At 37.4% G+C, this 13,006-nt stretch overlaps 1 protein-coding gene across 2 annotated transcripts; it reads left to right on the forward strand.

Moving 5' to 3' along the window:
- Positions 1-1,321: 1,321 nt before the first annotated feature.
- LOC119722015 lies at positions 1,322-7,034 on the forward strand. 2 transcript variants are annotated; one of them, XM_038191991.1, is made up of 5 exons: positions 1,322-1,955; positions 2,947-3,015; positions 4,459-4,542; positions 5,616-5,699; positions 6,840-7,034. In XM_038191991.1, the coding sequence occupies exons 1-5, from the start codon at positions 1,325-1,327 to the stop codon at positions 7,013-7,015; spliced, it is 1,044 nt and encodes a 347-aa protein (XP_038047919.1). In that variant the 5' UTR covers positions 1,322-1,324; the 3' UTR covers positions 7,016-7,034. The 2 variants fall into 2 exon arrangements, with proteins under 2 accessions (XP_038047919.1, XP_038047920.1); XM_038191992.1 differs by having other exon boundaries at positions 5,632-5,699.
- The last annotated feature ends 5,972 nt before the right edge of the window (positions 7,035-13,006 follow it).

Below are 13,006 nucleotides of genomic sequence, written 5' to 3' on the forward strand. Positions count from 1 at the left end.
GTCTGTCTGAAGTGCTTCCTACTGTGGACTCTGAGTCAACTGATGATGTCACCAATAGCACAATGCTGGCAAGCACTCGTCCAAGCAGTCTGTCTGAGGTGCTTCCTACTGTCGACTCTAGGTCCACTGATAATGTCACCAATAGCACAATGCTCACAAGCATTCGTCCAAGCAGTCTGTCTGAGGTGCTTCCTACTGTCGACTCCGGGTCTACTGATGATGCCACCAATAGCACAATGCTCTTAAGCACTCGTCCAAGCAGTCTGTCTGAGGTGTCTTGTGCCACTGATGTAACCAAATATAGCAAGCATTCCTATTCACATGTTGTCAACAGACGTGCCATGTCGTCCTGATCCTTCAGCTTTTGATATCCTGGAAGATATTTGTGAAGGATATGTGTATGGCAATCAGAAAACCGAATGTCACATAGATATGGAAAGTTTTCATTCTATCATTGATGATCGTCATTTGTTGCAGGAGCCTGTAAAACTGCCCTTCCAAATAAAGTCATACAAGCTCATGGCAAAACTGTGCAGATGACGACTGACAATTCAGAAAGTGCAACTGAAGAGGACTCATCAGACACTTCAGAGAATAGTTCAGACTATCATGGTTCGGAGTCAGATGAATCTGAATCTGATGAGGAATCAATTGTATTTGACCAGCTAACAGATAATAGCTCACAATTCCAACCACGGCCTTGCAGAGGTAAAGCAGAGCTAGAAGCTAATGGCAAGTGCAACCGTCTTCTGATTCATCTTCTGATGGAAGTGACTCCTCATTTGATGAAATCCACATCGAGTATTACAAACAGAAGGAGGTAGAGGGTGGTTTGATCCGAGCTTACAACAAATTCAATGCGTGTTTGTTTTGTGAAAAACTTGTAAATGATGGCGGAGTAACTATGGGTGACTTCTTAAAGCCATCTAAGTTTGATGCTGTAATTCAAGCTGTTGAGGATTTGGCAGGACAGGATGAGGGGGAAGGTGGTGATCATGAGCTACAGCGTCCATCGTTTGCCCTCAAAGCAGGATATGATTTGGCCTGGCTTGCTAGGATTAAAAGAGGAAGGGCCATACGATCCCATGACATCACATCTGAAGAGGAAGCTAATAAGTTTCTGCAGCTACATAGATCAGAATGGGGTCTTAAAGTTTCTGCCTCAGCTTGCAATACCCTTAACACTCGCAAAAGCAAGAAACCTGTGAGTTTACCTAAAACCAGTGACCTTCAGAAACTGTCCAAGTATGTTACCAGTGAGGTTAAGAAATGCAATGAAATGTTCACAACTTCTTCTACTGCCAAATACAGCTTTTTAAAGCGGATGCAGAAAGTCACACTTGTACGTCTCTTGTTGTTCAACAAACGACGGCCATTGGAGCTCTCACAGATCACCACTGACACATACATTAATCGACCAGGATGGAACAACTCAAGGGTAGAAGAGCTGTTATGCCAGATGACATCTCTTGAAAAGAAGCTGCTTGAGAGTCACGACCTCTTGAAGATGATTGGAAAACGGGGGCGAACAGTCCCTGTTATTGTTCCTCCAGACTGCAGTAAATCACTAAATGCAATTTCCAAGTTGAGGCATCTTTTCATTCCTCCATCCAACCAGTATATGTTTGCGAGAAACACACCATCCACACACATGCAGGCTGGTCATGTTCTCAAAGAAATTATCTCAGAAGTGTCTCTTGACTCACCACAAGACATCCGCACAACTAAAATGCAGAAATACACTGCAACAGTTGCACAGATTCTAAGCCTACAGCCACACCAATTAGAATGGGTTGCTAGCCATCTTGGCCATAGCGTCAACATACATAAAGACTTCTACAGGGTGCAGGACTCAACAATTGAACTGTGCAAGGTCTCCAAGTTATTGATGGCCATTGATGCTGGTGATGTGGGCCAATGGGCAGGCAAGTCTCTGGATGACATACAAGTTGAAGGTAAATAAACACACATACTTACCAAAACTGTAGTGGTACCTTACTTAAGGGAGACTTTCCTATGGACCTTTACATCAGATTCCACCTTTTCTGACCCTTAACCCCAATTTTACACCATCCAACCCCAATATGTTTATGGTATTATTTTTTGGGACCAAGAGTCAGAGTTGTATTCAAGTTCCCTGCAAGACGTTTCACAAATCCACTCACAAGTCTTTCCATAAATGCCATTCACAAGAAACTATTGATGAACAATGACAAATGAATGCTTTTGAAGCGGTTCATTTGAAAAGCTAGTGATAAGACTAAAAGACTTGTGATGGACTTGTAGGGACTTGTGATCCACTTGCAGTGCCTTGAATACAAATCTGAAATCAATGTAGCCTATTTACGGCATTAAAAATCTGCCTCTAAATAGGAGCTGAGACATAAGGGTGACATTGAAATGTCAGCATATTCCATTTTGTCTCCCTAAGGTGCTAGTTATGACCATTAAGTGTCTCCTTATTAAACGGCATTTGTGGTTATAAGAAAGAACAATTAATTCAATATAGGATTAAAAGTTAGGTTGTGGTCATAGTTGCAAGATTCAGACAGATGGGGTGTTGCATGCCATGACAGTAGAGTACAGAGCAGAAGGCACACTTTTCTTGCCAATATGATCACAACCTAGAGGTCTTTATTCTGCAGCAAGACTAAGCCTTTTCACATTTGGTCTGTTTACATTTACTTAATAATGAGAATATTGGCACAATAGATGTGTAGCACTACCAGAAAAACAAGTTTTCTCATAAAAATTTTCAAAATTGTCATAATCGTCTATATTGTCTGTCTGTCTGTCTGTTTGGTTGTTTGTTTGTCTGTCCTTTCTTTGGTGTGTTTGGGGTATTTGTTGTGTGTGGGGTATTTGTTGTTATATGGGGCTTCTAGTTTGTTTTCTTACTGGCTACCCACTTCTTCATTGGATATTGTTTTTGTAAATTATATGCAGATATTGAGATGGAAGCAACTGATGAAATTGATGACGATGGAGATGAAGATGAACAGGAAATGAACCAGGGTAGATTTAACAATTTTTTTACAAACATTAACTTTACTATTCCTGTGCAGCTCATGCAGCTACATTATGGGATATAACTAACTCATGTTGGCTAAAGACATCAAATAAATTGAAACAAGGGTGCATTGCCTGCCTTGATTCATTACCATTATAATTGGAATTGAAATTACATAATGAATTGAGAGAGCCAGTCAGTAGCCGTGTCACGCACACAGCCCTGTTTGACGTCAGTTTCTCGTCCCGAAAAAGCGCATGGCCCAAAAGCGTACGCAAGATTTTACGAGATGTATTCGAGGTTACAGACAAACACAAAAAGTGCCTCAATACATGCACTGTTTGGCCAAGATGGCTAAATAAGTCAAAAAGTGGAAATCGTGTGTTTTATTTTGATAACAAAAATAACTGCTTTTGACAAATATAAAGTGTTGTTATGGCCTGTCAAACAAAATCATATTTTTTATCAACAAAATCGAGGGCCGTTAATTTTTAGGTGTACATTCGATTCTTAAAAAAGGCCAAAACAAATGTCAAGGCTTAGTACATAAAGGCAAGTATACGCTTCATTTTCATGTGAAACACGTGCAGAAGTCTTCTAATGTTTGGTCCAAATTGCCTGTTAAAAAATGAAGACTTTTGCGAGATTTCATGATTCACAATCACATGTACGCATGTAAATGAACGTAAGTAGGCCAATGGCCTGAACAGCACGTGCGAACGTGCAATGAATGACTTATGAATATTAAGCAGGCCATCTCAAGCTCGACTAATCAGTGTGCAGGCGATGCGTATGGGGTCACAAGGTCACACCGTGTTTGGGTTCCTCACTCTATGCTTTACAATGGTGACGATCTTTTCGCGTTGTGAAAAATGAAAGTTGTTGGAAACATTAGGTGTACATAGAATTCTTAAAATACTAACGACATCACGTTCACGAGATTACTTGTAGATGAAGGTTCACTCTTTCCTTTGATTACTTTGGGAGACTTTCGTCGTTCTAAAAAAAACACCGGAAATTGCATGACCTAATTTTTAGTCGATTTGTCCGTGAAATAATATCGTCAAAATGCATGGAAATCTTTCTTTATAGAAAAAAATACCTTGATGAATGTATGTAGTAGGTCTTTAACTACCCAAAACAACTTTGTTTGTTTGGATCGGTTGTGGTTTGCCAAGAAAATTGCGAATTTTCTGAAGCCCTTTTTACGGCCATCATTCGCTGGCCTCGCGTTGCTATCAATTGTGTAGACAAGAAAATAGAGCAGCTACAAGTGGCACGGCTACTGACTGGAGCTTTGAAAGATGACATAAAAATTACCTGTTACCTTCCTGTTTTCTTTGTGGAAAATTCTACGGATAACTGTTCAATGAATGTTTATAAATTCCATGCAAAATCATTTTGTTGAAATTTAATTTTCAATAAAAGTCTTCTTCTTTTTTTTCTAGTCTCACTTCAAACCTGTTTCAACAAGTCATCATCAGCCAGAGAACCAAGCCCTTCATGTGCACCTAGGTGTACTCCAAGAAGAGGTAGGTTGATATTTGCCCCCCCCCCCCCAACTCATTAAATTTACACCACTATGACTTCGCGCCTCTTTTTCTTTTCTTTTTTCCTCTTTTTTTTCTTCCTTCCTATTTTTTTTTTGGTTGCTTTTCCAGGGGGGGGGGGGCAAGCGCCCCCCCTCCTTGCCCCCCTGTGCAACGCCCATGCCTAAGTGAAATTAAATTGAATTGTTACTAAAGCAACTATAAACATTTCAGTTTAACTTACTACTTTCTTGATACATGTACATTGATATCAGGCCCATTGATAGTAGGCTGCTTATGTCGTGCCCGGCAATATCTTCCTCCAGCAGTTATGCTCTACTTGTATAAGTCCACAATGTGTGCTGTCATGGAATACTGTTGTCATATTTGGGCTGGTGCTCCAGCTTGTCATTTGTCCCTGCTTGAAAAAATTAAAGACGTATTGCAAATCTAGTAGGACGTGACCTAGCTTCTTCCCTGGAACCTCTCAGTCGTTCTGTAGCTTCTTTGAGCCTCTTTTACATATGTTAATTTGGCAGGTGCTCCAGTGGACTTCCACTGGTTGTTCCACCTAAACATACATTTTGCTGCTCCACATGTTTATCTGCCCATTCTCATCCTTACACTGTTTTCCCCAAAGCGAATACTAGGAGATACTCATCCAGTTTTTCCCCTCACTTCTTGCATCCTGCTTTCAATCCACTTACGATCTGTCTCAATTAAAACGCAACATCAATAGTCGTCTTTCTACTTTTTTCATTTCCTCTTTGATTATTCCCATTCTTCCTTTTTAGTCGTCACCTTGAGTGGCCCGTCTTGGGCCTTGTGATTGGCTATCCCAAAAAAATTTCAAGAAGAGGAACCATGCATCCAGAATGTGTGATCCACCTTAGCTGGGGAAACTCAGTCCTGCATTCTTGTGGTCTTGGGTTGAATGGTCAGTCTGTCTACATCCCAACCACTGCAAGATGTAGCTGTATTACATTAAACAATATAATGTGTAACACACAGGCAAGGAACAGGGCCTGCATCCTTAACATTTGTTTAGAAACATATTTTTTTTGTGTATTCTTTAGTCGAAACTGAAACCAGATCCAGCTCACGTGAGATGCCATCCGAGTTAGCTGAAGGATCAAGACCTCTTCGTGTATCAGGAAAGGGTGGGTTCCATGATATTGTTTGCAAAACACATGTTTCTGATAAAAAAAGATTGATCTGTGAAAACTCTTTAAAAATTTAAAACGACCTGCATACAGGGCGGTTCCACAAAAAAAAGGAAACCCAATTGTAATTTATATAATATCTAATGAACATTTCCAAATAAATTATAGACCAAATGAAAGATCCATGTCTCCTCTTTCCAGTGATACCCTGATTGTGTGTCTGTGACCATGGATGACTGAGCAGTCACTGTTATTCTGTCAAGGGTCAAAACCTGCACTGGGCCAAGTTGTTGCAACTGGCAATTGGTATTCAGGGCATGTGAACCGGCTTTTTTTAACGAAAGAAGACAACATTTTCTTGACAACAAATTATTCAATGTTGACACTGTGATTAAACCACTCTCATTGTTGAAGTTAACTCCTTTTGAACCAATGTCTTTAATGTCACTTCCACCTCTACTTTCCACACAAAGCTTTGAATGTTGTCCCATTTCGCCCACTGCCATTTCAGCCGTTGCATAACAAACCAGCCAGTCATCCATGGTCACAGACACTTGTCTATAATTTATGAGGAAAAAGTTATTTGATTTTGTACATATTCATTTACTTTTGGGTTTCCTATTTTTATACACACCCCGTATATGTTTTAATTAATCATGTTAACATGTTGAATTTAACCCAATCAATTTTGATTTAACACTTCTGAGTGATTATAAAGTGCTGTCATTGACATAACTCTGTAAGAGTTGAGTTTGATTTGAGAAGTTGTATTTACATATAACTGTAGTGATTGTAGTTTTTATTTAAATAGGATTTATTATGGGAAATGCACCATTTCCACGTCTGAAACTGAGCCTTTCTCCCACCTTTCTAAAAAAGGTGACATTATATAATTTAGCCCAGACAATAGTGTTGCCATGGGCAATACGTGTAATGTAAATATTTAATTTATGCACTGATGGTGTAATTTATAACATCTTTCTTTTTATTATCATGATTGCATTTGAAAAAGACTTCTACATTTGTAATATGGGATGGTTGCTAAAATTGACTGCGTACATGTACATTGTACATTTATCATGTGGAATAATTTGTTTATAAAAATATTTATGTTTATTTACAAATATTTCTATTTAGGAGACAAATTTCCTTGGTCCAAACAAGAGACATCCTGCATCTGGGCACAAATGAGAGAACTCATCTTGAAAGAAAAGGTACCAGGGAAGAAGGAATGTCAAGCTTGTATCACAGCTTCAGTTCCCATATTGGACAAAAGAACCAGGCAGTGCGTAAGTATAAGGTCTATAATATAATAAACGCGGTCAGGAGAAAAAGCACAAGATGAAGGCTACTGCAGTACAAAGTACTACAGTGCTTTGTATTGGTACTGTGTGTTAAGTACCACACGAAACAGTAACGTACATGTAGCTTGAAGAGGGGCTCTAAAGTCTTTTTATTTTTTTTCTGCACTTTTTTTTCCAATAGTCAAAGAATCCTCAAGGGAGTAATCATGGCAGTGGGAAAACCTCCATTAAAATGTTGTCAAAAGTCTTTTTAGTTGATGCTCCTTTTGTATGAAACCTGAGCGTGACGACACTTGTACAAACAAAAAGTAGGCCTGTATATTTAATACAGCGTGTGTCCCAGAAAGCCTGCAGCTTTTTTGACGAGGCTCTAGCATCGGTGCGGAAAAAGTACCACTATTATTTTTATACCATTTTAAGGCTTGGAACCTGAACTTTATCGCCGCTGAGTATTGCCTTGATGTTTAAAATAGTTTTCAAATAAGTTGTGTTCAAAATGTAAAGGCATGTGGAAAAAAAAATCAACAGATTTCACGGACTATTTAAGTCAAGATTTTATTAAAGAATCTTAAATCTACCTCACTTTGATTGATAGTCATGCACACGCAGACATGAACTGAGAATTCCCTTTCAAAAAATGTACAGACCTACCGGTATATAGTTGTTAATATGACAAATTTTTTTTTCAATTTTTAATGGAAGGGTATCAAAATAAAATGATATTTTTTACCATTTAAATATTAGGCAAGAGACTTGTGATCTGTTTTCAACTTTCATAAGGACTCTGGCTATTAGAAAGTGTGTGTAGGAAAAAAATATTGAATTTGACCTGAGAGCCTCTTCTTAATAACCCATGAAATACATGTACATGCACCACATTTTCCTGCATAATCTTTAAAGTATTTGTGTTTCAATTAAACAACAGTGATTGGGTATTATCGATCGTTGGAGTTGAAAGTAATAATCGATTGTTGGAGTTGAAAGTAATTAATGTTAAAGTTGATGTTTGAGAATGTTTTTGATGAAAAACTTGGGGGATTTGCAAATCAAACCAATGTATTGTAATTAATGGATTTTTAACCAAAACATTCTATCAAGGGAGAGCCTATTTTCATAAAAAAGACAAACATTCACTTTCAGTCACATTATATTCACATTAAATTCTAATAATTTCAAGCTGAAAGGTTGGAGTAATTTTTTCTTATGTTGATTTTGTCCTCAAGTTGTAGGGCGGCAAAGTTATGAAGCTTCAGTTGATATATCATGTTTTTTTTTTCAAAGGAATTTTCTTACTAATTGTATGTTTTCGAATAATGCTTGTTTATGAAAATCACTTGACCCCAACTCATTGTTAGTCACCACTCTCGACAAATGCATTAAAGGTAGAGTACTGCCATTGGTGACTGGTGGAAATACAACTCTCAACTTTCAATGTAATTGTGAAATATGCAAATCAAAGGTTTATCGCCATCAAGGAAAGTATCAGGACTATTCGAGTGCTCATGCTAAAAATTTAATAACAGTTATTGGGCTTTGTCGATTGTTAGAGTGGTTATTGTAATAGTTGATGTTTGAGAACGCTTTTGACAAAAAAAACTTGGGTGGTTTGCAAATCAAACAAATGTATTGTAATAAATGGATTTTTCATCAAAACATTCTTTGTATGGAGAGCCTGTTTTCAGGGGGAAAATAAGACAAACAATAACTTCTATGAATTCAGTCACATTATATTCACAGTAAATTCTAATAATTTCAAACGGATAGGTTGGAGTATATTTTGTCTCCGTTGAATTTGTCCTCAAGTGGTAGGGCGGCAAAGTTATGAAGCTTCAGTTGATATATCGTGTGTTTTTTTATCAAAGGAATTTTCTTACTAATTGTATGTTTTCGAATAATGTGTGTATGAAAATCACTTGACCCCACCTCATAATAAGTCACCCCCCTCGACAAATGCATTAAAGGTAGAGTACTGCCATTGGTGACTGGTGGAAATACAACTCTCAACTTTCAATGTAATTGTGAAATATGCGAATCAAAGGTTTATCGCCATCAAGAAAAGTATCAGGACTATTCGAGTACTCATGCTAAAAATTTAATAACAGTTATTGGGCTTTGTCGATTGTTAGAGTGGTTATTGTAATAGTTGATGTTTGAGAACGTTTTTGACAAAAAAAACTTGGATGGTTTGCAAATCAAACAAATGTATTGTAATAAATGGATTTTTCATCAAAACATTCTTTATATGGAGAGCCTGTTTTCAGGGGGAAAATAAGACAAACAATAACTTCTATGAATTCAGTCACATTATATTCACAGTAAATTCTAATAATTTCAAATGGATAGGTTGGAGTAATTTTTTCTTATGTTGATTTTGTCCTCAAGTGGTAGGGCAGCAAAGTTATGGAGCTTCAGTTGATATATGTGTGTTTTTTATCAAAGGAATTTTCTTACTAATTGTATGTTTTCGAATAATGCTTGTTTATGAAAATCACTTGACCCCAACTCATTGTTAGTCACCACTCTCGACAAATGCATTAAAGGTAGAGTACTGCCTTTGGTGACTGGTGGAAATACATCTCTCAACTGTCAATGTAATTGTGAAATGCAAATCAAAGGTTTATCGCCATATCAGGACTATTTGAGCGTACCGGTAGAGTACAGTCATTAGTTGCTGGTGTAAAATGTGATTGTGAAATGCGAATCAAAGTTTTATTGTCATCCAGTAAAGTACCAGGACTATTTGAGTGTTCATGTTTAAATTTAATAAAAGTTATTGGGTTTTTCGATTGTTAAAGTGGTTATTGTAATAGTTGATGTTTGAGAACATTTTTGACAAAAAAACTCTGGGGTTTCGATTAAAAATATTTTATCCAGGGAGAATCTATTTGAAAACAAATCACATACCGGTACATAAAGTCAGTCACATTATAATATATATTCACAGCAAATTTCAACAATTCCAAAAAGTGGAAGTGATTTTTGTCTGTTGAATGGTCGATTTTACAGACTTGTATGTACTTTTCTGTAAGTTGAAGGGCGGCAAAGTGTTATTTGCAGCATTTTACCTCAAGACACAGTCTTTTCTCTAGTACGTGAGTTAAGGCCCCTGGAAAATTCTGCTTCAAAATGACATATTTTGGGGGGATCTTTATGTACATTTGTGTAGGTGTCTGCATGTAGTCAAGGGTAAAAGGTAGTTATGTATGGGTTTTGATGGGTTTTTTTGGTTTTATTTTGGAGGGGGATAAAACAATTTTCCTGACAAAAATAATGTCCGGGTCTTCAAAAAAGGGTACATAGGTAACATAAGCCGATGTTGTTTTTGGAAAAAAATGTTGCAACCTGCACTTCAGCAGTTGTGTACAAAGTCTATAATCAAGAAAACTGTCCAAATATTTCCTTAAAAAAATTGGAAAGTCCCGGATTCATGTCTTATCATCATTTTTTTGCAATAACTGACCTTCATTGAGATGATATATGAAGAAAAATTGGCGTCAGGCTGCAACATTATTTCCTTGTTTTTTTTTTGGGGGGGGGGTCCTAAATATAACATGTATACGGCATTATATTTCAGGAGCCGGATTTTAAGTAATGAGGCAAGTTGTATTGTTATTGCACAGAAGATGTGATCTTTGGAGACTGGACCCAATATTATGTGTTTATCGCAAACGAAAATGTTTTTTTTTTTTTTTAGGATTTGTAAGGATTTGAAATCGGGACAGGTCACAACTGCTCTTGCTGTCATTTGAAAATAAATATTCAGTTTGAATAGTGATACTGATATAAGCCCCAAACATTGTGTCTGATTGTTTTCTCATATTCAGGCATGCAACTTTTCCTCAGATCAGCTGATTTCGTCTTTTTTTACTTCCCATGTGTGCCATTGAAAATAGAAAAACACTGTACAAAGTCTGGGAAAAATGTGAATTTCCTCTTTTGTTTGTGATTTCCCAGTTGCATGCCTGCATATTAATTCCGGAAAAAAATGAAGCAAATGGGTCTCCATAGGGTAACAACACATTCAATCCTTGAATAAAGTAGAAAGTCTGTGATTGGCTAAATTTCATGCACTTTTCTCATATTTAATCCGAAAAAAAATTGGAAGCAAAAGTGAATCATTACAACAAGGGTCTCCATGGGGTAACACATTCAATCCTTGAATAAAGTAGAAAGTCTGTGATTGGTTAAATTTCATGCACTATGCAAATTACCTACACACAATTCGTCTCCACAAGGATGATTTATAAGGATAGTCAGGCACTGATAACTTTGTCTCCACAGGGCAGGACTCCATAAGGTAGTAGATTCAGGTATGGGATGATATCCAGTGTGTAAAGATCGTGCCTGAGTTTGATAAACGCATTAAACTTCACACATATGTTTGATCTGGTACACGGTACCCTGTGGAGACATTTGCACAAAAGATTGTAAACGTCTCCACAGAGCAATTTCTATACGTGAATTTCCAAAAGGTTATCACGAAATAGATAAATGGATTTTGCTCAAAAACTAGGAATTTCGAATCGCAAATTGAAGTATTTTATGTAAGGGTTATTAAGTCCGAATTTCAACTCAGAAAATGAATTGTGGTTAAAAGAGGCGCATTTGCAGGTACACCTTCAAGCTTGAAAACTTAAGTACACGAGAACAAAGGAATTACTCCACAAGGATGCAAATTCCAGCATGCGTGTTCATGAGAAAACAAATCATGTGTGGAGCCATCATATCGAGAACTCACTGAATTTGTTGTGTTCACTTAAGCTCAAACCTCTGTGCAGGCCAGTTTCCGGGCGAGAATCCCGGTAAAAATGCCCCCTTTTTCGATGTTTCGAGTCATAGTTTGATAACCAAGCGGTCTTTTTCAATGGGGGTAAACGGTTCTGTACAATTTAACTCTTTCTCTTTCTCATGGTATATGTAATTTTTTTTATCTTGAAAAAAATCCACGTACTTTCGGCTTGGAAAATGTGAACTTTTCATCATTTTCCTGTGTAAACGCACCGATTGAGCGCCCTCGCGTCAACTCTTTTGACTGTAACTCCTGACTAGAGTATCAAATTGTGTGGGGGTAAACGGAATCGAATAGCTTAGCTCCTCCTCTTTCCTTACATGTTAAACTTGTTATGATTAGGTTGAAAAAAACCGCCGTACTTTTCACAAAGAAAAAAAGTGGCCAATGACAACATTCGATCGATAAGGCATCGTTCGAGACTTACATCAATGTACCATTGCTTACCACGTGTTTCGTGATCTTGGACTTTGCTCATCACCTGTTTTTCAAAACACATTTTCTCCAATTCTACTTTAGATAAGACATTTAAAAACTATCCATTTGTAAATCAGTTATCTGGCATTAAAACTGTGGTCTTTTTAGGAGTTAATTTCATTTTAAAATAATGTAATTTTGGATCTGAATACTGTTCACTTCAAGGCAGTTATAGAAATTTGTGATGGAAAGAACGTGCGCTTGTTTATTGGGCTGTACCATTTTGTTTGTGGGGAGGATATCTATATGCATATACACGTTAGTGTATACGTCAGATTTCTTGAAGAATGCAAAAATGAAATAAGATGTTTATATCAAGTTTGACAAAATCGGACAAGAAGTTGTACTACTAGGCACACCTTCACATCGATATGTGCACAAATCCTACATTGTCATGTATAGGTTTGTTTTAACCATTTTATGAATGGAATGTACCGGGCCACATTTTAGGGTTGAACGCACAGCCACACAGGGCCAGCGTTAATCCGATTATGTAGCCCTGGACCTCTGTGTGGTACTCTGCGCGCCAGATTTAAACTGTAAAATTAAGTGAACAAAAGTGGGGGTAGCAAATTCATATATAAAACTACCAAGTTGTTACGAAATACTTAATAGGATGTTGGTAATAAATGACAGTCTAAAGCATACTGTAAAATTAGGGCATCTGGTGTGAAGTCATTTTCAAATGGTACTTTTGTAACCATTTCCAACTTCGGTGGTCGGCCGACCACCGT

This window comes from Patiria miniata, unplaced genomic scaffold, assembly GCF_015706575.1.
Source record: "Patiria miniata isolate m_02_andy unplaced genomic scaffold, ASM1570657v1 HiC_scaffold_14, whole genome shotgun sequence".
In the NCBI taxonomy this organism is placed as follows: Eukaryota; Metazoa; Echinodermata; class Asteroidea; order Valvatida; family Asterinidae; genus Patiria; species Patiria miniata.